The sequence below is a fragment of the Delphinapterus leucas genome, chromosome 20, assembly GCF_059928025.1.
Source record: "Delphinapterus leucas isolate spDelLeu-1000000601 "Yukka" chromosome 20, BTC_Dleu_Yukka2, whole genome shotgun sequence".
NCBI lineage: Eukaryota > Metazoa > Chordata > Mammalia > Artiodactyla > Monodontidae > Delphinapterus > Delphinapterus leucas.
The window spans coordinates 43,520,630-43,547,575 of record NC_143148.1 but is presented as its reverse complement, the minus strand read 5'-3'; the positions used below and the strand labels follow the sequence as shown (position 1 = coordinate 43,547,575).

Here is a 26,946-nt window from a genome sequence, read left to right as displayed (position 1 = left end):
AAATAAGATTTCTAGGGCTTCCCTGGTGGCGCAGTGGTTGAGAGTCCGCCTGCCAATGCAGGGGACACGGGTTCGTGCCCGGGTCCGGGAAGATCCCACATGCCGCGGAGCGCCTAGGACCGTGAGCCATGGCTGCTAAGCCTGCGCGTCCGGAGCCTGTGCTCCGCAACGGAAGAGGCCGCAACAGTGAGAGGCCCGCGTACCACAAAAAAAAATAATAATAAAAATAAAATAAAATAAAATAAGATTTCTAGCCACAGTTTTCTCATTTGGAGTTTGAACTTCATTATCCCTAAGATCTGTTTCAGTTCTAAAATTTCAAGATTCTGTTTTTCAAATTTACACCTATCGTGACTGTGTCAATGGACATAAGATTTCACATATAAGACAAGACTTGAACTACTGGCTCAATACTGATAAGAGAGAAAAGGCATGACTTTGACTTCTTTATCATGATTTCTGATTTCTAAAGTACACCTGACACACTTCTCTAGTTCTCCAAGGGGACTCATGAATTCCTGTTAATATTTCCTTTAAAGGACAAGGAAGTCAAAAAAGATGATGGCGGGCTTCCCTGGTGGCGCAGTGGTTGAGAGTCCGCCTGCCGATGCAGAGGACACGGGTTCGTGCCCCGGTCCGGGAAGATCCCACATGCCGCAGAGCGGCTGGGCCCGTGAGCCATGGCCGCTGAGCCTGCGCGTCCGGAGCCTGTGCTCCGCAACGAGAGAGGCCACAACAGTGAGAGGCCCGCGTACTGCACAAAAAAAAAAAGATGATGGCTGTATGTACATATCTCCATATCTTTTTTTTTTGATCAGCAGAATTTCTGTAGCAACTGTCACTTTATTACTTTTAACTCTTATCCCAACAAATTGCTGATAATATCAATGGATAGAATTCATTTATTAAAGTTTGCCAGGTTTAGTATTTTGTATCTTATATTTGTTAAAAGCCTGTTTCTTAAAATGTTTCTATTTATTTTTTCTTTCTAAAATTCAAACAAAACTTTTAAAAAAGGGAATGAGTTCTTAATGTGGGGAAAAAAACAGTGAAACCCCAAAACCAAACCCATGCATCTTTGAAAACTGAAGAAGAATTTCCTGGCTCCAAATGGAATATCAGTCTGTAAGCCCATAATTTTCTATAGAAGAGGTAAGAAGCAATAGGAGGAAAGAGAATACCTATTAGAATAAACATGTTTTTCAGAAACACGCTTACCAGTTCTCCCTCAGGACCACCAAAATCCAGATACAGATTTCTGATGCCATCATCAGCAGACATTTTCAGCCTTTCGAAGGGGTAGCGGTACAATATGCTGCTGGAACCTCCATTTTCCCTGGAGATAGTGAACCCACTTTCATAGTGGACAGTGAGTCTTACCTCTTGGCCATTTAATGTGCAGCCTATTGAAGACAAGAAAAAACATCATTAATAAAGTTACTACTTCAGTTAGAAAGTGATAAAGGCTTCTCCTGACTTCTAAAAAGGGAAAAGAATCTTCTTGAGAATGTGTGATACCTAACCTATTTGGAACATCCTGAAGTGAGTCTTGTTTTGGTCACTCAAGTCAACATCTTGTTTGAGATGAGGAAGAATTTCCATAACTTTCCTTGACATCTGATCTGATTCAGTTCAATTCAGTGAGTACCAAGTGAATACTTGTGCTGACAGTAGGCTGTATATGGTGCTGGAAAAGTAAGAGGTATGGTCCCTGCTCTCAACACCTCACAAACGACAGGCATAGACATGAAATCCCTAACTGCTTAAGGTAGATGGTATAGAACATGACTGAACACCAAACTGAATAAGGCCAAAGTCAAGGAAAGGTTTCCTGGAGATGGACTTGAGAAAGGCCCTAAAAAACGGTCACACTTGATAGGTAGTGAGAAGTAAGAATAAGGTTTCAAGTGGGCAAGAAGGAGGAACAACCAAAGGAGAAACAGCACCTTTCAGGGCAGTAACATGGATTGGTTGGTATTTGAGAAGTCACACTGTCAGTCCTATCAAAGATAAAATTCAGAAGATATATCTGAATTGATGGGACCAAAAAAACCGATCATCAAGACTGGCAAATGTCTTCTGTCAAGACTGGTGAAGTCCCTGTTTCACTAACACTTGAGCGGTTTTGTTGTCAGTACAGAGGCTACAAGTGAAAGGCCCTCTGCGACATGGGAATTAACATAGTCCTCTGAGAGCTGAGTTTACAATCACCTAAAGGACCAGAGTCGAGTGAGGCTTGGTCACTGTGAACAGGAAGAATGGCTCCCAAACAAGCAAGTCCTCATACTCAGACCAATGTATCCTTGTGCTGGACATGAAAAACACTCAATTAGTCAAGGCAGCTGGCATGTTCAAGAAATAAGGAAAAGGAATAATAAATATTGGCAGTGTCCCTTTTCAGCACTACTCGAATAGGAGAGTTTTGAACAGTGAACTTTGAATATTAATTACCTTCAGAAAAGGAACCTGGTCGGGGGGGACATGGATAAAATTAACTACCTGTGGAAGTAATCTAATGCAATAATCTCTAAATGACTGGCTGAGGAGTTTGGAAGGAGAACAAAAAGATCCCAATCAAGGAAACCAGGGTACAGTTTTCAAGAGAATTTTATTCTATTAATATCCCTGAAGCTATAACTTAGTAGGGTATTGAGGTCTGATGAGAAGAGACGGGTCAGTTCTAGTCTAGAAAAGAAATGCTCAAAGAATGAGATCCACCCAAGTCCTTACAGCACTGGCTGGAGAAGGTTCAATGCAGGCAGGGGAGGATTTCTGCCTGCAGGTGTGTCCCTAGTGGAGCGAGATCTGGCCATCAAAGGCAGCCAGCAAAGGCAAGCCATTAATCCTCAACAAACTTTTTGTATAAGAGATTTCTTAAATGTTCTGCTTAGGATTGTTTCCCCTCAGGAGGGAAGGAAAGGAAAGGAAAGGACAGCAAATGTCAGTGTCTGTGTGTGTTACTTTAAAAAAACAGAATACTGTTTAAGATTACCTCAACCTTGAAAAGGAGAAGTAAAGGTCATACTGAGTATGTTTAGGTTTAGAACTCAGTTTGTCGAAAACTTATAATACCAGATAATTTTGAATGAGAATATGAACTGGCCATAAAAATGTTGTGCCTAATAGTCTTAGTTAAATGGCTTCTCCCTGAATAGTAATAAAACAGTTGAGGCAATGTGATTGCCTCACCCTCAGAGGGTCTCAGGAGTAATGAACCAAAGAGAAAATAAGCCTCTGACTCTGATTTTAATGGGGGCGGTGGGGGGAGGGAGGGGGAGAGAGGGAGAGAGGGGGAGAGAGAGAGAGAGAGAGAGAGAGAGAGAGAGAGAGAGAGAGAGAGAGAGCGAGCGCTGGTCCAGGCTGCTTATTATAACCATCCTGATGTCTTTTTTAAAAAAATTAATTAATTTATTTATTTATTATTTTTGGCTGTGTTGGGTCTTTGTTGCTGTGCGCAGGCTTTCACTAGTTGCAGCGAGCGGGGGCTACTCTTTGTTGCAGTGTGAGGGCTTCTCATTGTGGTGGCTTCTCTTGTTGTAGAGCACGGGCTCTAGGCATGCAGGCTTCAGTAGTTGTGGCACACGGGCTCAGTAGTTATGGCTCGTGGGCTCTAGAGCGCAGGCTCAGTAGTTGTGGCACACGGGCTTAGTTGTTCCGTGGCATGTGGGATCTTCCCAGTCCAGGGATCGAACCTGTGTCCCCTGCATTGGCAGGCGGATTCTTAACCACTGTGCCACCAGGGAAGTCCCCATCCTGATGTCTTGATTCAACTAAAATCCTTTTGGAGGACTATAAATCCATTATCCACCTCAATTTAGAGATAAGAAGTGGTAAGAAATTTTTTTTTTTGGCTGCGCCTCATGTCATGCACGATATTAGTTCCCAGACCAGGGATCGAACCTGCACCCCCTGCAGTGGGAGCACAGAGTCCTAACCACTGGACCACCAGGGAATTCCCAATGGTAAGAAATTTAATATACTTATTTTATTGACAGGGTAGTTATTAGAAATATTAAAAGACACACAACAGCAGCATTCAAGGACAATCATAGGACATCAAATATTGAAGTTTAAAAGAGAGGAAGAAACTACAGTTTTTGAGGTAATCAAGGGAGGGAGATAAACAGTCAGCACTCAGAAGTGGGTGCTTTGTGCTCTTTGTGTCGGGTACATCGTGGATTGATGGTGGGCAGAGCTGAAGATAAGAGAAGCAACCTCATGAGCCTGGACTCAGAATAATCTGAAAACATACAAGAAGACTAACTGTCCAGTGGAATTGTGAATTATGTTTTAGTTTTTTTGGTTTGTTTGTTCATTAATTCATTATTCATATTAAAAAAATTCTCTGCTCTCATAAGGCAGCAGAGAAGACAGACAGGTAATCACAACCAATCTATACTGGAAAAAAAATGGTTTTGAGGACTTATCATGTGTCAGACACTGTGTTAGGTGCAGGGAGATACAGAGCTGAACAAAAGATGGTTCCTGTTTAGACAAGTGAGAAAGAAAAGGAAATATGGATACAGCAGAATGAAGTAAGTGCTATAATAGAGAAATGGACAAAATACTGTGGGAGGATAGAGGAGGGGGAAGTAGATAAACTCTGGGGAATTGGAAAAGGCTTAATAGAGGTACTATTTCAGTTAGGTTTAATAAAAAGTACTTTGTTGGGTGTGTACTGTACACAATAATTAGTTATCATGAATTTTAACTCATCTAAAAATGAAAATAATAAACTTTCAGGGTTTTTCGGAAAAATTTATTACCAAGTAATATGCAAAACAGCCAACCTCATCTCTTCTCTAATTCCTCTCACCCCAAGACCTTCAATACCCACCCACAATCTGGGGTAGGTGTCAGGAACAAAGTGATGATCAGGGGTGGGGTGGGAGACAGCAGAGGAGCAAGGCCTATAAAACCACATAAAACCAGGAATCTCGAGTTTCCCACATGTACTCATCCAAGCTCAGGCATTCTAAACAAAGTTCACTGATGAGACCTTATATGATGAATAAGCTGCACTTGAAAATTCTCTGACTTCACCTTTAAGGTTTCAATTATTGTACCCATTAATTTTTTAAATAATAGCTTTATTGAACTGTATGGTATCACTTATATGTGGAATCTAAAACATACAACAAACTAGTGAATATAACAAAAAAAGAAGCAGACTCACAAATACAGAGAACAAACTAGTGGTTACCGAGGTGAAGGGGGGCCACATAGGGGTCGGGGGGTGGCAGGCACAAACTACTGGGTGTAAGATGGGCCCAAGGATATACTGTCCAACATGGGGAATATAGCCAATATTTTGTAATAATTGTAAACGGAAAGTAACTTTTAAAATTGTATAAATTTTTTTGAAGTTAAAATAAACAGACTCTTGGGAGAGCATGGGGGAGGAAGACTGAGTGAGGCATTGAGGGGAACCCTAGAAACAGATGGAGGCAGAGGATGGAGGTTCAGAAGAAGAAGAGGAGGAGACAAAGGGAGACTGCAGGAGTTAAGCCCCGAGGAGGGCTATGTTCCACTTCGCTTGGAAGAAGACCCAGGAGGACCACGGGTGAGCTCACAGCGTACCCGAGGACTGTCAGAAATGAAGGGGCTGCTGCATGGTGACCCCACGGACCTCACCGAAACCCAGGACAGATGACAACGGTCACTGTCACGCCTGACAGTTATTTCTGTGTGCTTCCTGACAAGCCTGTGACAACTTGAGGGTAGTGAGTAGCTATTCTATTTAAAATGTTCATTAAACTGAGTTCACTGAATTTTTTCCCTTTTCTCCCTCAAAATGTAGAATGTCACATGGTATTTTTAAAAAAAGCTTTATTGACACATAATTCACATACCCTACAATTTACCCATTTCAAGTATAAAACTCAATGGTTTTTAGTGTATTCAGAGTCGTACACACTCATTTATTTTTAATACATAGTTTTGACTGCTTAATCGTATAAACGATTCTGGACGCAGTCTTCGCGGAGAGTCGCCGCGGTTTCCTGCTTCAACAGTGCTTGGACGGAACCCGGCGCTCGACCCCCGCTCCGGCCGGCCGCTCAGCGCCAGCCCTCGCCACCACCTCACTGCGCCCTCCGGCCGCCCCAAGGTCCCCGCCGCCGCCTCTCCTCCGCCGCCCGCCATGACGACCGCGTCCCCCTCGTAGGTGCGCCAGAACTACCACCAGGGCTCGAAGGCTGCCATCAGCCGCCAGATCGACCTGGAGCTCTACGCCTCCTACGTCTACCTGTCCGTGTCATACTATTTTGACCGCGATGATGTGGCTTTGAAGAACTTTGCCAAATACTTTCTTCACCAGTCTCGTGAGGAGAGGGAACATGCTGAGAAACTGATGAAGCTGCAGAACCAACGGGGTGGTGGAATCTTCCTTCAGGATATCAAGAAACCAGACCATGACTGGGAGAATGGGCTGAATGCAATGGAACGTGCGCTACACTTGGAAAAAAGTGTGAATCCGTCACTACCGGAACTGCACAAACTGGCCACTGACAAAAATGACCCCCATTTGTGTGACTTCATTGAGACTCATTACCTGAATGAGGAGGTGAAATCCATTAAAGAATTGGGTGACCACGTAACCAACTTGCGCAAGATGGGGGCCCCCGAATCTGGCATGGCAGAGTATCTCTCTGACAAGCACACCCTGGGAAACAGTGATAATGAGAGCTAAGCCTTAGACTGGCTTCCTGTAGCCACGGGGATGACTTCCCTGCATCAAGGCAGTGCATGCATGTTTGGGTTACCTTTACCTTTTCTGTAAGTTGTACCAAAACATCTACAAGTTCTTTCCTTAGTACCATTCTTTCAAATAAAGTAATTTGGTACCCCCCCAAATAATAATAATATAAACTATTCTGTTTTTCATTTGAAAATCTAGAGTAGTGGTTCTCAACCCATTAAAGTTCCAAAAAACCTTTGGACGTTTTAATGCCCTAGCCTACTGAATTAAAGTCTATGGAGGAAGCAGAAACTAACACACCATTGTAAAGCAATTATACTCCAATAAAGATGTTAAAAAAAATAAGATAAAATAAAATCTATGGAGGTAGACCTTAGGTATTGATATTATTAAAAAACTCTCCAGGCTATTTCACAGCGCAGTTGAGGTTGAGAACTACTGATCGAGAGCATTAACGCCTGTTTGGGGGGTACAATTCTAGATGATTAGGCTGACCTTATTTAATTGGGTAAATATAAGACACTGGGATTGGGAAAAGAGGGCCAATCTTTGGGCCCCGGCACAATCCATTATTTTCAGCCCTAGACTTCCCAGGAAATCCTCAAACTAAAATTCCAATATTTTTTCCAGCTTCTCAGTAATATTATATTATAAAATTCTTTATAATGACGGTTTTGGTGTATGGGACTAATCAATGGTTCATTAGGCAAAAAAATAAAAAATTGTTTTTCAGGTTATACCAAGTATGATACAACTTTAATAATTCAAACAACATAAAAGTAGCCTGCAATTGCACTTGGTGTTAGGGATCGAGTAAAAGCCGGGGGTGTCTTTGGAACAAATTACTCAGGAATAAAAGGCAATGCCCACTTCAACAGCTAAGATATGGGTGTACATCTCTACCCAATTCCTCCTCTCCTCCCTCTGTCCCTCTTCCTGGCTAAGACCAATCCCATCACCTGTGTTTTGGATCCCATCCACTGGGATCCCAGAAACTGTCCAAGGTTGATTATTCCTTCTTCCTTTTGCATTTTCAACACCTCCCTCTAAGTCAGGTCCCTTCCATTAACTTTTTTAGATGTTCAGGTCTCTCTCATTATTATAAGAAATGCCACTACTCAACTCTTTACCTTCTTCTTTCTACCACTCCCCTCCCCTCCTCTTCACAGCAGAATGTCTTAAAAGAGCTGTCTACACTCGGTTTACCCATGGTTCACCTTCCATTCAACCCTCAGCCCTCTGCAAGCTGCCAGTGCCATCACACCCCTAAGCGTCTCTCTCCAAGGGCACCAATTATTTCCATGCACCTAAATCTGACCCACGTCTTTAGCTCTTGTCTTGATACTTGTAGGACTCATTGTTGGCTGTCTACCCATATTTTATTTCTCCATTATTCCTTTACAGCCAAACTCCAATTTTATTCAGGTTTCTAGTCTCTCCTAATGTGTTTCAGGGAAGGACGACCTCAACTTCAAGGGAAGATAGCCTCTGGGCCAGTCAGAGCATAGCTTTCTCCTGGTGACTGCCATTGGTCCAGGGTGTGCATATGAACCTATGACTGGGAAGAGAAGACCCACCCCCCCCTTTACGCTTGCTCTCTCTCTTCTATCTAAAATACATTTCTTAAATGTTTAATCTAATTTTAGAGGGCATTTTCTCTTAATTCCAGCCTAAACCATCCAACTGATACATTTAACCCTACTGGCTATTCCTCTCCTTGAAATCCTCTTCCTTAGGCTTCCATGACACTTACTGTCCTCACCTGCCCTGGTTTTCCTTCTACTGCTCTGGCTACTACTTCACAATCTGCTAAGTGGCAGGGACATTGGCTTTTTCAGACCATGGGGATATTGTTGAGTGTAATTACGTATATTAAAGATAACTTTCTTTAAGTAGTTCCCTAACGGTAAAAAATTTAATAAAGCTAAGAGGAAGAAAAGGCTCATTAACTAATAATAAATAATAATAAATCTCATTGTTACACCAAGATGAACACTGGTAAATACAATCTATGTTTTCTACTTTGTGTCTTTTAAAATGAGAGACTGCTGGTGATTACCAGTGTATCATGAAGAACAAAGACACTAATGTTAGGACTCTCCTTGTGGTCCAGTGGTTAAGAATCCGCCTTCCAATGCAGGGGACACAGGTTCGATCCCTGGTGGGGGAACTAAGATCCCACATGCCGTGGGGCAACTAAGCCCCGGCGCCACAACTACTAAGCCCACACACTCTGGAGCCTGTGTGCCACAACTAGAGAGAAGCCTGCACGCTGCAATGAAAGATCCTGCATGCTGCAACTAAGACCCGATGCAGCTAAAAATTAATTAATTAATTTTTAAAAAAGGACTCTAATGTCAAAGTAAGTCTATGCTGCAAGTCCTGTTTCTGCTGCTCTGGGGCCAGTTACTTGGTAGGAGGGCTCTGGGGGCTCCAATGTTTCCAGTAAGACCCTTTAGCGGCTGCAGAGCTGTGTCACCCTGGGCTCCTCTGGGCCTTCCAGAACAACCCAGAAGAGAGTGGGTTTAGCAGGGTGGGCTTTGAGTGGGCTGCCCAGGATGCTCTCAAAGAAAGGCTGAGGTAGCATTCTCTGTTACTTCATGGAAAAGCCAGCCCATCAAGTATAATTAGTGGGCTAATCACACTCAAGGGTTATAAAAGAAGAACATGACGCTGTGTTCCTTTCTTATAGCTATTTGGTCAAAGGCATGAAGCAGGTCTTATTTGTTTCTATTTCTCTCATCACAAAGCATAGCACTTTGTAGACAATTAAACACTAAGCATTTGTTGATTTAATGAATTAAGAGAAACTGACAATGTATATGTCCTCCAGGAGTTTAATCTGCCCATAAGAATAAGTCATTTAAGAGGAGGAAATGCAGGGGCTTAAGACACTGCATTTTGAAAGGATTCCAGTTCACGTTCCAGCCACACTAACCCAAATTCCATTATCTTGAAAATGGAGGTAATAAAACTTGCCTTACAGAGTTGTGTGTTAGGGTTAGATGACACATGTATCTCATTTATGACTTATAACAACCCCAACATGTACTTATTATTCTTTTTGTTTCTGTCTTTCCTACTTCAAAGGAAGGGGCTACACCTACCTTATTTATTTTAGTATCGTCAGTAAAAGCAGAGTATATACTCAATCAATATTTGTTGAGTAAAGGAACAAAAAGGGGTTCAAGAGAATTTCTATGAAATTGAGAACAACATGGTTAAAGCAAACTTTTTTCATATATGCTAACACTCTAAATACTTTAAAATGCCCATTTTTCTTCTCTTGCACATTCTCTGCATATTTTTAATGCAACTCCTACCTATATCTTCTACTTCTTAGTCTTCATATCACCAAGCTACAGAAATATAAAGCATCTTCATGAAGTTCATGTAAGATTTAAAAACTTTAAGAGCTTGGATAATTGTTATGATGAAATTAAGCTTTTAAAAGCATACTTATTAAAGTTCAAACAACTACACACACTAAAGTGTATGTATTTTCCTATTTTCAATTCCTGCGACAAATGGAAAATGGTTTTATGTAACTGAGGGTGTTAACTGCATTCTCTGCCTGGTCATCTTAAAGTTATATTTGCTAGAAGGAAAAAGTCCTTGTGTACCAGAAGGATTACTGATCAATTCTACTCTAAGTATAATCTAATAAAGGCTTAAAACTAAACACACATTATAAAGATAATGTATGGCATTCACTAGTCAAATCTTACAAGTAGTCACTGAAATTCTTCTAAATGCGTAAACTATAACCAAACACATAAGAGACAAAAAAAAAGCTCAACTGATTTCTTTTTGTCAACTTCCTTTCTTTAGACCATAAACACCTGAATATGTAGTACGATGTTCCTCAAATATAGTTTTAAATAAACCTTTCTGAATCTCCCAAAAGTTTAACAGAGGGTGATAACATGCATCTGAAGGACATGCTGGCTTATGTATGCATGTGTGCATACATGTATGTGTACACTAAGCATATACATCACATTAAGATGTAACAGACTACGTGCCTACACGCATGAGTACATGCATGCACGCCTGCACGCACACACACACACACAAATTTTAAAGAAATTCTGGTTCTCACCAAAGCAGTTTACTTTCAGCCAGTTTAATATTTCTGGCACAGCTCTAAATACACAGTAAGTGATTCGTAAGTACATCAATTGATCTGAATTGTGGAAATGAAAGTATTACCAAGGTAATATTAAGATAGAGCTGTGAATGAGAACAAAAAAGTTCAAAGTTACCAAAAAATATGTTCTTTTGTCCATCTAAAAATATAAGGAACCAGGTGGTCCTTATTCTCCCTCTCATCAAGTCATCTGTATTTAAACAACTGTGAGCCAAGGACTGAATAGATTTTGGTTTCCTGTAGTATGAAGTTTAGCTGCCAGACACCAAACAAACAACACGAAACTAAAAAGTGTTAAAAAGCCACGTTGCACTCTTTGTTTTGGGAAACATATCTCTCAGGATCCTTGAAGAAGATTATGGTGACCCCATATGCCAGCGATGAGTGTGCTGGCCTGACCCCTGGGACTCCACACAGGAACACAGAGCATCCAGACTTTCCAACTGAGGACTTCCCCATCCCAGAAAGCACATTCTGCGGCCAAGACAAAAACCAGAGCCCCACAGTCCTTAATGTGGTGACCAACCACTCCATAGAGAAAATGGGTAGGAGACTGACAAGTGAGAAACCACACTGCTGATGTGGTGGCTTTGGTCAAAATCCAAGGTGGGATCTAGGCATTGGTGTCATTGCTTGAATCATCATTGTGGTTGTGAGGAAAATATAGAGTAGGTCCTAAATAGTTGAAGAATTGTGCTACTTTGACAACATTGAAAAAGCTGTCCTTGTGCCAGTGTTAGAAGATGACCCATGGAAATGCTGCCCAGGCAGTTCTAAAGCCATGGAGATCCCTAACTTTCCAAAAGCAATGGAAAGGAATATAAATCAAAAGACATTCTGCTCTCAAGTCATTTTCTCTTTTTGTATAAATTCTGTAAAACTAGGTTTATAAAATAAAATACATAGAAAACAGGAGCAAAACTAAGTAAACCAACTTGCAATCAAGATATTCAAAGTAACTAAAACTTAGAAACTGTAACTATGTCTTCATTTTGACTACTCTCTGTTCTTGTTAAAATGAAAAGCAATCTGGAAATATCTATACATAACCATATACACAAATATACATGTATGAAACCATACTTCCAAATTCATATAGACAAGCCACAAGAGGGCACTTCAACAATGGAAAGAGACCATGAGGCTTATTTCCTTTAGATGCTTATTTCAGTACCTACTGGGCAACACATTTTCAAACTTTGGAAGAGAGACTCCTATTCCAAATTCTCTTTACTTTTCTACAGCTATAAGCTTTGCCAGATGCTCATATTTTTAAGGGTGTCTATCCATGTTCCAAATCTTCTTAACTAGAGGGTCAATGCACCTAGTATTTAGTAAATGAGTCCTTACACTATAAAGATTTAAATAATGAACAGTAAAACTACCATGTTGTACAGAGAGTGTTGTAAATGTGTTCAGAGCCATGTAAAAAGCTTATAAAAACTTTGCTACCGAAACAGAAACCCAGTTTCTTTCCATCATGATCACTTTAAGGTGCCTTATTTCAGAATATTTTTAAGTCTGGCATACAGGATAATGGTTCTTACTTTAAAACAAAGTATAACAGTTCCATTTAATTACTATTAGAAATGAAATGCTAGGATCTGTACCTAGAGAGACTTCCTTGATCAGCTCAGCAGCAGCATGGCAACCCTGAACAAGTATCCGGGTCCAGGTCGATAGATCCCGATGTGTCTCCACCCGGAAGAGATGCATCTCAATGCCCTGCCGAGAGCCTGTCCTGGTAGCAAACGTAAGGTCAGATCCAAGTGAGGGTGATCGACATCCGGAGCCAGAATGAACCAACCTAGAACCACAAACAAAGATCAAAGGTAATTAATGCACTGTCAGAGGAAAATATCAGCAATTTATGCTGATTAATAAGCAGAAATTATAAAAGCCATCAGCATTTTGTTTTTGTTTTTTTGTTTTTTGTGGTACGCGGGCCTCTCACTCTTGTGGCCTCTCCCGTTGCGGAGCACAGGCTCCGGACGCGCAGGCTCAGCGGCCATGGCTCACGGGCCTAGCCGCTCCGTGGCATGTGGGATCTTCCCGGACCGGGGCTCGAACCCGTGTCCCCTGCATCGGCAGGCGGACTCTCAACCACTGCGCCACCAGGGAAGCCCCATCAGCAGTTTTTAGATAAGTGTATTTCAAAACAAGATTATAGTCTTTGAAGTAGATATCATTCTGTTTTCCCATAAAATGACCCCCTGGTGTCACAGGCAGAACACTAGGCTGGATGGCCCAAGGCCCCAGTTTCCCCTTAGCTTTTTTTATGCTCCCAAGAGGCCATGCGTATCAAAAAAGATTCAATTTTGATTAAGGGCTTCCCTGGTGGCGCAGTGGTTGAGAGTCCGCCTGCCGATGCAGGGGACACGGGTTCGTGCCCCGGTCCGGTAAGATCCCACATGCCGCGGAGCGGCTGGGCCCGTGAGCTATGGCCGCTGAGCCTGTGCGTCCGGAGCCTGTGCTCCGCAACGAGAGATGCCACAACAGTGAGAGGCCCACGTACCGCAAAAAAAAAAAAAAGAATAAAGCTGAGTATACCAGAAACTAACACATTGCAAATCAACTATACATCAATTAAAAAAAAAAAGAATAAAGTGGCTATAAACATCTTTGTATAGGTTTTTTTAAAATATAATTTTTCAACTCCTTTGGGTAAACCAAGGAGTGGAATATCTGGGCTGTATGGTAAGAAAATGTTTGTAAGAGACCACCAAACTCTGTCAAACTGGCTGTACCATTTTGCATTCCCACCAGCACTGTATGAGAGTTCCTGTTGCTCCAAATCCTCGCCAGTGTTTGGTGTTGTCAGTGTACCGGATACTGGCTATTCTAAGTGTGTAGTGGTATCTCGTTGTTTTAATTTGCATTTCCCTGATGATATGTGATGTGAAACATATTTTCATATTCTTATTTGCGATCTGTATATTTTCTTTGGTGGGGCGTCTATTCATGTTGTCATTGGCCCATTTTTTAATGAAGTTGTTTGCTTTCATTCTTTTTTTTTTTCTTTGGCCTGTGCCGCGTGGCTTGCAGGATCTTAGTTCCCCAACCAGGGATCGAACCCATGCACCCTGCAGTGGAAACATGGAGTCCTAACCACTGGACAGCCAGGGAATTCCCAAGTTGTTTGTTTTCTTACTGTTGAGCTTCAATAGCTCTTTGTATTATTTTGGATAACAGTCATTTATCTGATGTGTCTTTTGTGAATATTTTTTCCTAGTCTGTGCCTTCTCTTCTAATTCTTTGACACTGTCTTTCACAGAACAGAAATTTGTAGTTTTAATGAAGTCCAGCTTATTAATTATTTTTCATAAATCATGTCTTCGGTGTTGTATCTAAAAAAAGCCATTATAATACCCAAGGTCATCTAGGTTTCCTCCTGTTACCATCTAGGAGTTTTATAGTTTTGCAATTTACACTTAGGTCTATGATCCATTTTGAGTTAATTCTGGTGAAGGGCAAAATTTTTTTACATGTGGATATCTAGTTGTTCCAGCACGATTCGTTGAAAAAGACTGTATTTGTTCCATTGTAGCGCCTTTGCTCCTTTGTCAAAGATCAGTCGATGATATTTACAGAGGTCTATTTCTGAGCTCTCTATTCTGCTTCACTGATCCATATATTTGTCTGTTCTTTCATCAACACTACACTGTCTTGATTACTGCAGCTTTATAGTAAGTCTTGAAGTTGGGTAACATCAGTCCTCTAACTTTGTTCTTCAATTTTGTGTTTGTTCAATTTTGTGTTGTTCTTCAATTTTGTGTGTCTGGGTCTTTTGCCTCTCCATATAAACTTTAGAATCAGTTTGTCAATATCCATAAAATAACTTGCTAAAATTCTGACTGGGATTGCATTGAATCTATAGATCAATTTGGGAAAAACTGACGTCTTGAAAATACTGTCTTCCTATCCATGAACATGGAATATCTATTTATTTAGTTCTTCTTTTATTTTGTTCATCAGAGTTTTGGAGTTTTCCTCATATAGATCTTGAACACATTTTGTTAGATTTATATTTAAGTATTTCATTTTGGGGGGATGCTAATGTAAATGGCATTGTGTTTTTAATTTCAAATTCCACTTGTTCATTGTTAGTATATAGGAAAGCAATTGACTTTTGTCCACTGATCTTGTATCCTGCAACCATGCTATAAGAGCTTATTAGTTCCAGGAGTTTTTTGCCAATTCTTTTCATTTTTCTACATAGCTGATCATGTCTTCTGAGAACAAAGATAGTTTTATGTCTTCCTTTTCAATCTGTATACCTTTAACTTCCTTTTCTTGCCTTACTGCATTAGCAAGGACTTCCAGTATGATGTTGAAAGGAGTGGCAAGAGGGGAACATCCTTGCCTTGGGCCTGATCTTAGTGGAAAAGCTTTGTGTTTCTCATCATTAAGTATGATGTTAGCTGTAGATTTTTTGTAGGTAGTCATTATCAAGTTGAGAATGTTCCCATTTATTCTTAGTTTACTGAAAGTTTTAATCATGAATGGGTGTTGCATTTTGTCAAATGCTTTTCCTGTATCTCCTGATATGATAAGATTTTTCTTCTTCAGCTTGTTGACGTGATGGGTTACACAAATTCATTTTCTTTTCTTTTCTTTTTTTTTGTGGCAGGGTGGTCATACCATGCAGCATGTGGGATCTTATTTCCCTGACCAGGGATCGAACCCGTGCCCCCTGCAGTGGAAGTGTGGAGTCTTAACCACTGGACCACCAGGGGAGTCCCTACACAAATTGATTTTCAAATGTTGAACCAGCCTTGCATATCGAAAATAAATCCCACTTGGTTGTGATGTATAATTCTTTTCATACTTTTTTGGATTAGATTTGATAGTATCGTTTTGAGGATTTTTACATCTATGTTCATGAGAGATATTGGTCTGTATTTTTCTTATAATGTCTTTTTCTGGTTTTGGTATTAGCATAATGCTAGTCTCATAGAATGAGTCAGGAAGTATTCCCTCTGCTTCAATCCCTTGAAAGAGACTGTAGGGAATTTCTTCCTTAAATGTTTGGTAGAATTCACCAGTGAACTCATCTGGGTCTGGTGCTTTCTGTTTTGGAAGACCTTACACTCTTCCCCAAAATTAACTCAAAATAGATCTTAGAGCTAAACGTAAAATGTAATAGTGTAAAGCTTCAAGAAGACATTTTAACAGAAAATCTAAGTAATCTAAAAAGATACAACACCAAAAGCATGATCCATAAAGGAAAAAAATGATTAAGTTGGACTTCATTAATTAAAAACATTTGCCCTTTGAAAAACACTGTTAAGAGAATGAAAAGACAAGTCACAAAGTAGAAGAAAATTTATGAAAACATATACCTGGTAAAGGACTGTATCCAAAATACACAAAGAACTTTTTTTTTAAGAGATCACTTTTTTAAAATTAATTAATTAATTATATTTCTGGCTGCATTGGATCTTCATTGCTGTGCACGTGGGCTTTCTCTAGTTGTGGTGAGTGGGGGCCACTCTTCGTTGCAGTGCGTGGGCTTCTCATTGTGAAGGCTTCTCTTGTTGCGCAGCACAAGCTCTAGGCATACGGGCTTCAGTAGTTGTGGCACAAGGGCTCGGTAGTCGTTGCTTGTGGGCTCTAGAGTGCAGGCTTAGTAGTTGTGGCGTACACGCTTAGTTGCTCCGCAGCATGTGGGATCTTCCCAGACCAGGGATCGAACCTGTGTCCCCTGCATTGGCAGGCAGATTCTTCACCACTGCACCACCACGGAAGTCCCGACAAAGAACTCTTAAAACTCTACTTGCCTATTCAATATTCGTTTTCTCATTCTTCCTTAGAAATAGAAAGCTGCCTTTATTCCGAATGACAACATGCACAGATAAAAGAGTATTTCCCAAACTTCTTTGAAGAAAGAGACGTCCAATGAATTGCAAGCTGTTAATGCGTAGGATTACCAGAAAAGCCCCACAACTGGAGAACAAGGCAGCAGGTATGTGCCCCTTCTGTCCTTTTCCTCTTCTTCCTCCTGCCTACAATTTGGATATTATGGCTAAAGCTTCCAGTAACCATCTTGAGCCATGAGGCAACCTTGAAGGGTAGAAGCCTCTTGCTAAGGGCGGCTGTTTTATTTTACATAAGAAAGAAAAAAACACCTATTTTATTATTTTATGTTACTTTTGCTACAGAGTTTGCTTCCTAGTGATCATAAATATGCAAATGATGTGTTAAATAGGCAGTCAGAATATAAGTCTGTGATTCTGTCTGGAGATATAAATTTGGGAGTTGTCAGTGTATAAGAGATATTTCAAGCTATGATATCAGATACAATCACCAGAGGGACAGGGTAGTTGATAGAGAAGAGATCTGAGCCCTGAAATAAGCCAATGTTTAGAAATCCAGGGGACTTCCCTGGCGGTTCAGTGGTTAAGACTCTGCGTTTCCAATGCAGGGGGCCCGAGGTTCAATCTCTGGTCAGAGAACTAAGATCCCGTTTTTTTCTTTTGGCATGGTGCGGGCCAAATAAAAAAAGAAAAGAAGAAAAGAAATCTGGAAGATAAGTAGAGATCAACAAAGGGGAATAAGAAAGTGCGGACAGGGAGTTTAGTGGAGAACTGACAGAAGCAGGAGAAACCACTAAAAAAGTACAAAAAAAGGAGCTGCAAAAAATTTTTTTCAACTACTTTCAGTAATTATACTGTTGGTGATAATGTTGTAGTAGTAATAATAGTAGCACTATTCTGATATGTAATGTGGGATAAAGCAAATGAGCAATTATGGGATGTTCTAATGTGATCATCTCTGGTGTCCTTAAGATCTGCAATTCTGGATATGGGAAAAAGGAAAACCAGATGTAAGATAGAAGACGTTAAGTAATTACACTGTAGTCTCAAACTTGAAATGGAGTATCAGTGTGAACTCAACCATGTATTTTAGGTTTAAAAAAATATATACGTATATATATACACTTACACATACTTCCTACCTCTGTCCATCAACAAAGGCCTATAAACAATAACTAATCCAATAGCAACAAATGTAGTTAGTGCCCAAATTGAACCTCCATCCCCTCAAAAAAAAAAAAAAAGAAAGTGAGGCTTCTTGGAAAATGTCAGATCTAGAGCAGAAAATACACAAGTTAAGTCCAGAGTATTCTATCATAATAGATAATATGGCAATTCTCAAACACTTTTATATAAAAGTCCTGTCAAAAAGGCTGAGAAGTCCACCTGAAGAGCTACCACTGGCTAAAGATAGGACCATTTTTGAGCATCAACAAGGACAAACTACAATGGATATTAAATTTATAATTTCACAATGATTTTTTTAAATTGACTGGTTCCTCCAAAAGTTAAAAATGTTACCATATGATCCAACAATCCCACTCCTAGGTATATACCCAGGAGAAATAAAAACATATATTAGCATAAAAATTTGTTCACAAGTGTTCATAGCAGTATTATTCATAATAGCCAAAAAGTAGAAATAGTCCAAATGTCCATCAACTGATAAGTGGATAAACAAAATGTGGTACATCCATACAATGGAATATTATTCAGCCATAAAAAGAAAACTTTGGAACTAACTACTTGGTTACAACTCTTGACTCCCATTCACTTAAAATATGATACTACTCTACTACATTAAAAAAAAAAAAGATGCGCCATCTTTTTACTTTAAAAAGTGAGTTCTAGGGACTTCCCTGGTTGCACAGTGGATAAGACTCCACACTCCCAATGCAGGGGGCCTGGGTTCAATCCCTGATCAGGGAACTAGATCCCACATGCATGCCACAACTAAGAGTTCGCATGCCACAACTAAGGAGCCCTCGTGCCGCAACTAAGGAGCTGGTGAACTGTAACTAAGGAGCCTGCCTGCTGCAACTAAGGAGCCCGCCTGCCGCAACTAAGGAGCCTGCCTGCCACAACTAAGGAGGCTGCCTGCCACAACTAAGACCCAGTGCAACCAAATAAATAAATTTTTTTTTTTTTTAAGTGAGGTCTAGGAACCCCCTGGCGATCCAGTGGTTAGGACTCAGCACTATCACTGCTGTGGCGTGGGTTCAATCCCTGGTTGGGGAACTAAGATCCCACAGACTGCACAGTGTGGCCAAAAAAAAAAAAAAAAAAAGTGAGTTCCAACTCATTTGGGGGGGGATAAGTAATAACGCCCCTTGAAATACTTTTAGATGTAAGAAAATGAGAGATTGAGCTAAGCATTTTAGGGAGAAGATTCAAATCAAGTATGGGACAGCAATGAAAAAAAGTAGAGAAGAGAAAAAACATTGGGAAACATAAGCAAGAAAGACCCTTAGAGTTTCTATCATATGTCATACATATTCTTCCCCATGAGATGTTCATGAGAACAGGGTTTCAAGATCAAAGCTAAGAAATGTGACATTCATGAACTAAAAACTATTTTCAGATAAAAGGGAAAGAACAGAGCTTCATGTGCCACTCCTCATTGCTTGCATTACCACCTTAACCATCCCCACCCCGCCCACCCCCACCCAGTCCATGGAAAAATGTCTTCCACAAAACCAGTCCCTGGTGCCAAAAAGGTTGGGGACCACTGGTTTAAAACATATTTTAAAAATCCCTTCAACTAACAGTGAAAAACTTGCAACAAAGAAAATCTTAATCCCAGATGGCTTTGCTAATGAATTCTACCAAATATTTAAAGAAGAATCAATGCCAATTCTTTATAAAGTCTTCCAAAAAAATAGAAGAGGTGGGAATACCTCCCAACTCTTTCTATGAGGTCAGTAACATCCTAACACCCAATCCAAAGACATTTCAAGAAAAGAAAACTACAGACCAATATCATGTATAAATATAAGACACGAAAATCCTCATCAAATTATTAGCAAATTGAATCCAGCATGACCAAATAAGATTTATCTCAGAAGTGCAAGGTTGGTTTAATGTCCAAAAATCAATATTGTAATTGATTTACAAATAAATTTGATTTAAAAAATTATTTTTAAATTGACTGATTGATAAATTGATAAGTAAAACCATATAAATAGACTAAAGGACAGAACCCACATGATCACTGTAATAGACATGGAAAAAACATTTTAACAAATCCAAAACCTTTCTGGGATGAAAATAGAAGGGAACTTCCTCACCTGGATATCAGTTTATCTATTAAAAAAAACCCACAGCTAACATCATACTTAATGGTAAAAGACTGAATGTTTTCCCCCTAAGAACAGGAAAAAGACAAGGATGCCTGCTTACGCTACTTCTATTAAAAAATTGTACTGCGGACGTCCCTGGTGGTGCAGTGGATAAGAATTTGCCTGCCAATGCAGGGAAACACGTTCGAGCCCTGGTCTAGGAAGATCCCACATGCCGCGGAGCAACTAAGCCTGTGTGCCACAACTACTGAGCTTGCGCTCTAGAGCCCACGAGCCACAACTACTGAGGCCTGTGCGCCTCAAGTCTGTGCTCGGCAGTAAGAGAAGCCACTGCAATGAGAAGCACGCGCATCGCAACAGAGAGTAGCTCCCACTCGCTGCAACTAGAGAAAGCCCGTGAGCAGCAACTAAGACACAATACAGCCAAAAATAAATTGAAAAAAAAAATTGTACTGGAGGGAATTCTGTGGCGGTCCACTGGTTAGGACTCAGCAGTTTCACTGCTGTGGCCTGGGTTCAATCCCTGGTCGGGGAACTAAGATCCTGCAAGCTGCACAGCACGGTCAAAACGATACATACAGGGCTTCCCTGGTGACGCAGTGGTTGAGAGTCCACCTGCCAATGCAGGGGACACGGGTTTGTGCCCCAGTCTGGGAAGATCCCACATGCCGCGGAGCAGCTGGGCCTGTAAGCCACGGCCGCTGAGCCTGTGCGTCCGGAGCCTGTGCTCCGCAACGGGAGAGGCCACAAGAGTGAGAGGCCCGCGTACCGCAAAAAAAAAAAAGCTACATAAATAAATATTGTACTGGCGAGTCTGGCCAGAGCAATTAGGCAAGAAAATGAAATAAAAGGCACCTAGAACGGAAAGGAAGTGGTAAAAACTATCTCTTGTTTGCAGATGACATGATCTTGTACATAGAAAGTCCTAAGGAATCTACTAAAAACCTGTTAGAATAATAAACAAGTTGAGCAAGATTGTAGGATATAAGATCAAGATATAAAAATCAGTGTATTGATGGAATACACTAGCAATGAACAATCCAAAAAGAAAATTAAGAAAACAATTCATTTACAATAGCATTAAAATGTAATACTACTTAAGAATAAATTTAATGAAAGAAGTATAAAACTTGTATTCTGAAAACTAAAAAACATTGCTGAAAGAAATAAAAGAAAACCTAAATAAATAAAAAGATATCCTGTATCATGGATCGGAAGACAATATTTTTAAGATGGCAATACTCCCTAGATTGATCTACAGAGTCAATGAAATGCCTATCAGAATTTCATCTTTTTTTGTTTGTTCGTTTGCGGAAATTGACAAACTGACCCTAAAATCCATAGGTAAATGCCAGGGATTCTGAATTGCCAAAATAACCTTGAAAAAGAACAAAGTTAGAGGACTCACACTTCTGATTTCAAAACTTACCACTAAACTATAAAATTGAGAGTCCAGAAATAAACCCTCACATTTATGATCAACTGATTTTTGACAAGGATGTCAAGGGACTTCAATGGAGAAAGAAGTCTTTTCAATAAATGGTACTGTGATAATTGGATTTTCATATGCAAAAGAATAAAGTTTGACCACTACTTCACACCATATACAAAAACTGACTTCATTTGGATAAAAGAATGAAATGTAGAGCTAAAACTATAAAACTTTTAGAAGAGAACATAGGATTAAGTCTTTGTGACATTGGATTAGGGAAAGCCTTCTTAGATATAACACAAAAAATGCAAGCGATATAAGGCTGATAAATTGGACTTCATCAAAATTAAAAACTTCTGTGCTTCAGATGACACTATCAAGAAAGTGAAAAGAGGGACTTCCCTGGTGGTGCAGTGGTTAAGAATCCTCCTGCCAGTGCAGGGGACATGGGTTTGAGCCCTGGTCCGGGAAGATCCCACATGCTGCGGAGCAACTAAGCCCGAGCTCCACAACTGCTGAGCCTGCGCTCTAGAGCCCGTGAGCCACAACTACTGAGTCTACGTGCCACAACTACTGAGTCCACGTGCCACAACTACGGAAGCCTGCTCGCCTAGAGCCCATGCTCCACTACAAGAGAAGCCACCGCAATGAGAAGCCCATGCACCGCTCGCCACAACTAGAGAAAGCCCACGCACAGCAACGAAGAGCCAACACAGCCAAAAAAACAAAAAAACCATATCTTCACACAAAAAGTTGTACCTGAGTGTTATAGCAGCATTATTCATAACAGTCTAGTCAAAAAAGTGGAAATAACTCAAATGGCCATCAACTGATGAATGTGCTATATCCATACAACGGAATATCATTAAGCCTTGAAAAGGAATGAAGTTGTGACACGTGCTCGAACGTGGATAAACCTTGAAAACATTACACAAAGTGAAAGAAGTCAGACATAAAGGGCTATGTAACATGATTCCACATATATGCAATGTTCAGAATAGGCCAAATCTACAGAGCTAGAAAGTAGATTTGTGGTTGCTTAGGCCTGGGGGAGGGAAAAATGAAGAGTGACTACTAATGGGTAAGGAGTTTCTTTTTGGGGTGATGAAAGTGTCCTAATATTGATTGTAACTCTTTGAACATATTAAAAACCATTAAACTTTATACGTTAAATGGGTGAACTGTATGGTATGTGACTTATATCACAATAAAGCTGCTAAAAAAGTAACAGTGAAGTATACATATGGAAAGAAGAGGAGAAAGCAGTTCTCTTTAAAGTCATTAAACTATTCAACACTTTGTTTCATGACAACCACTTAATATAGTTTAATTTATTCACTTCTTCCAAAAATATTTTCCCTATTTTTAACAAGTTCGAAGTAGATCGGTATAACAGAACACACTACCTCACTATAAGGAATCACTCAGCAGATAATATTTTCCACATAGGATTTTTTAAAACTTGGATGAGAAATGTATACCAAAGATAAATAAATAAAATGTCTTGTTCTTAGCTTCATTGTAGGCTGTATACCTGTAATATTTTTCTACAAATTTGCTGGTTCCTTCCTTTACTCCTCTAGCAGTAACCTGAGCAGATTACATCTAAGAGTAAATGGATGCTCCTTCACATTTCCTTTCATTGCCAGGGAGTCACTACTGGTTCAGATAAAAGACAAGCCTGTGTCTCTCAAGGAAAAGGCAGTTTCTTCTAATCTACCAACCGGTTTAGCCAAGTTAATTACTATAGTTCTCAACCCTGGCTCTACACTAGAATCACCTGGTGCACAGCTTTTAAATATTACTGATGTCTGGCTCCCATCCTCAAACATTCAGATTTAACTGGTCTAGGGTGGGGCCCAGTCAACCTTATTTTACTATAAGTTCTCCAGATGATTCAAATGTGTAGCCACAGTTAAGAAGCACAAAACTAATGGTTTGCCAACTTTTTAGTCTTCAACAAAGGAGGACCCTTTGTTGAGGACACTTCAACACTCTTAAAAACTGAGGGGGCTTCCCTGGTGGCACAGTGGTTAGGAATCCTCCTGCCAATGCAGGAGACACGGGTTCAAGCCCTGGTCCGGGAAGATCCCACATGCCGCAGAGCAACTAAGCCCGTGCACCACAACTACTGAGCCTGTGCTCTAGAGCCCGCGAGTCACAACTACTGAAGCCCATGCACCTAGAGCCCATGCTCCCAACAAGAGAAGCCACCGCAATGAGAAGCCCTCGCTCCCCAATGAAGAGTAGCCCCTGCTCGCCGCAACTGGAGAGAGCCAACGCTTAGCAACAAAGACCCAACGCAGCCAAAAATAAAAATAAATAAAGTAAATTTATTTTTTTAAAAAAGTGTTTAAAAACTACTGAATACTCCGAAACACCTTTCTTCATATGGACTATATTTATTGATATTTACTATAATGAGAAATTAAAACTGAGAAATTTTTTTTTTTTTGCGGTACGCAGGCCTCTCACTCTTGTGGCCTCTCCCGTTGCGGAGCACAGGCTCCGGACGCACAGGCCCAGCGGCCATGGCTCACGGGCCCAGCCGCTCCGCGGCATGTGGGATCTTCCCGGACCGGGGCACGAACCCGTGTGTCCCCTGCATCGGCAGGCGGACTCTCAACCACTGCGCCACCAGGGAAGCCCTGAGAAAATTTTAAAATATTAATTTATTTAAAAATAAAAAATAAGAAACCGGTTAGATGTTAATATAACTTATTTTTATTAAAATAATATTTTCCCAAACAACAACAAAACATTAAAGTGAAGAGTAGCATTGTTTTAAATTTTCTGCAAATCTCTTTAATATCCAGCTTAATAAAAGAGAGCTGAATTCTTATATGTGCTTCTGCATTCTGCTGCAGTATGCAGTTTAAGTATGTCAAGCCTCACCCAGCTAGGCAGTTGGACAAGGAAGGAGTATTTATAGCCTTTTCAGATAATTGTGGTTATCTTTCTGTCTACCAAACCAAAACTCAACAGCGGATTCTTAAAGGTTAGTTGCAATATAGTATCTGAAAACTTATCAATAAAGTTTTCATATCCTGTTACATTAAAAATCCTTTGGTCTCTCTTGCAGCTTGCATAGATCTTTCTTACCCTTGCATGATTTTGTAGCATCATGTATTGGTCATTTGGAATATATTTTTTCATTGAGTTATGCACATTTTCCAAATGTTAAAAGCATTTTATTATATCAAAAAGTCACATTTGCTAGTATCACCAATGATCTCATCAGACAAGTCTTTAAGTATTGGGAAGCTATCAAACTCACAGAGACAGATACTAGTTTTCCAGAATTCTAATTTTTGTTTGAAAGCTAGAAATTTATAATTGTTAACAAATACCATCAGTGTTTTCCTTAAATGACAAATTCATTTTGGTTATTTTAGGAAAAAAATGTCTGACAAATACCCAAGTCTGACCAGCCACAGTGTGTCAGCCAGTTGTTTTTTCAAGTGAAAAAATGGTGTTGCATGAAAAAACCCGCTGGTTCAGCTTGCAGCTCAACCACACATGCTTTCCTCTGCAGCAACTCTCATACCTCAGTATGAAGCAGAAGTGGACTCTGAGCACTTCCCACTTCATCTCACAGATTATTAACAAGATGAATACTCAAGGGTTGAGATTAAATAAACTAGTAATTTTTACTGCTTCAACAAAGACATTTTGAGGTTAAACTGGTATGTTTTCTCCCTGCAAGTCCATACAGTTTGGTGCCAACTGCCTTGATTCATGCTAAGGTACCAGCAATTTTACCAACCCTCAGTGCAAATGTCAACAATGAAAAAAGCAAACATCTTAGTATTACTGTGAAAATAGTTTTGAACTTATAGACCCCCTGAAGAAGGAATCCCCAGAGGTCCATGAAAGTATAATTTGAGAACCACCTCCCTGGGCTGATCCCTGTAGAACCAACATGCCAATTACACATTAGCTATCTCTGGAAGAGTTAAATAAGTTTCAAAACTACTCCACATATGATCCAAGTAAGACAAAGTATGAGGAAAGTGACAGGGTGTATTCTACCATATTCAGTTTGATTGCTAATCCCAAATCAGACATTAAAAAATAGAAAGTGCAGGAGAATTTTTCCTACAGATTTGATTATGAAATATTTGGCAGAGGGAATCTAATTCAAACCAGCTGCTGGACTCTTGCTGCACAGCGGTTGGTTAGAACACACTGCCAAAAGGCCCCCTTAGTGGGGAGGCCAGATGAGCTCATGCAAAGGCGTTTCAGCAGCTTTTGCCCTGTTAAGTCCCATAAGCACAACACCACTCAATTTTCCACATCATAAAGTAGCCACACTTTCTCTGGATCATTTTCTTTTCCAGTCAAAGAAAGATTATAGGAAAAGACTACAAAATTCACATCCTGCAAAATCCACGGCACCTATATCTATTTTTCTACCTATATCCTGTACCTGGCTTTAACCTCAAGAAATGTGTAAAATAAAAATAAAATAAAAATCCTCTTCATTTACCACTTTCATGTTTTTACTTAATTCCTCAACCATGCCGAAATATCAGCTATTAAGTAAACACACACACACACTTTTGGTTTCCAAGAATCTATAAATGTGCAAGCCAATATAAATGGTTAACTCATGTTAATTTATATTACCCTAACAGTGTTCTTTGATTTTTAAAATTTATTTTATTTATTTTTGGCTGTGTTGGGTCTTCATTGCTGGGCGCAGGCTTTCTCTAATTGTGGCAAGCAGGGGCTACTCTCCGCTGAGGTGCACAGGCTTCTCATTGCAGTGACTTCTCTTGTTGCGGAGTACGGGTTCTATGTGCGCGGGCTTCAATAGCTGTGGCACGCGGGTTCAGTAGTTGTGGCCCATGGGCTCTAGAGAGCAGGCTCAGTAGTTGTGGCGCACGGGCTTAGTTGGCTGCAGCATGTGGGATCTTCCTGGACAAGGGCTCGAACCCATGTCCCCTGCATTGGCAAGTGGATTCTTAACCACTGCATCACCAGGGAAGCCCTTCTTTGATTTTTTTTTTTAATTTACTTATTTTATTTATTTACTTTTGGCTGCACTGGGTCTTCGTTGCTGCGCGCGGGCTTACTCTAGTTGCAGCGAGTGGTGGCTTCTCTTGTTGTGAAGCACGGGCTCTAGAGCGCAGGCTCAGTAGTTGTGGCACACAGGTTTAGTTGCTCTGCAGCATGTGGGATCTTCGTGGACCAGGGCTCGAACCCATGTCACCTGCACTGGCAGGCGGATTCTTAACCACTGCACCACCAGGGAAGTTCCCTTCTTTGATTTTTGAACTGCAATTAATTCTTAATTTATCAGGGACTATCTACCTTTGCTATTGGATCATCAAAGTCCTTAATCTTTTCCTTCTCTATATGTTTATGCTACCCTGCGTGTGTGTGTATCTCATCCATTCATAAGAACATGTTCCAAAGTATTAGAATTAGTGAAAGTGAACATTCAGCCCTTTCTCATTACTCATATGTATCTCAAACTGCCTCTTTCCTCCACACTAAAGAGACATAAGCACACCACTTTCTGGCTTTGCCTCTGTTTACTGGAT

At 40.4% G+C, this 26,946-nt stretch overlaps 1 protein-coding gene across 3 annotated transcripts in view; it reads right to left on the bottom strand.

The window, feature by feature from the left end:
- The window catches only part of SNTB2 (syntrophin beta 2), a 101,311-nt gene that overhangs the window by 7,670 nt on the left and 66,695 nt on the right, over positions 1-26,946 (bottom strand). For 2 of the 3 annotated variants that reach the window (XM_089902414.1, XM_022583340.2), the window contains 2 exons: positions 12,461-12,657; positions 1,219-1,403 (listed from right to left, as the gene is read on the bottom strand). In XM_089902414.1, coding sequence (XP_089758540.1) covers positions 1,219-1,403; positions 12,461-12,657 — 382 coding nt within the window. Of the gene's footprint in view, positions 1-1,218; positions 1,404-3,329; positions 6,452-12,460; positions 12,658-26,946 lie in introns of those variants that run through there. The other variant, XM_089902413.1, reaches the window with a different exon arrangement.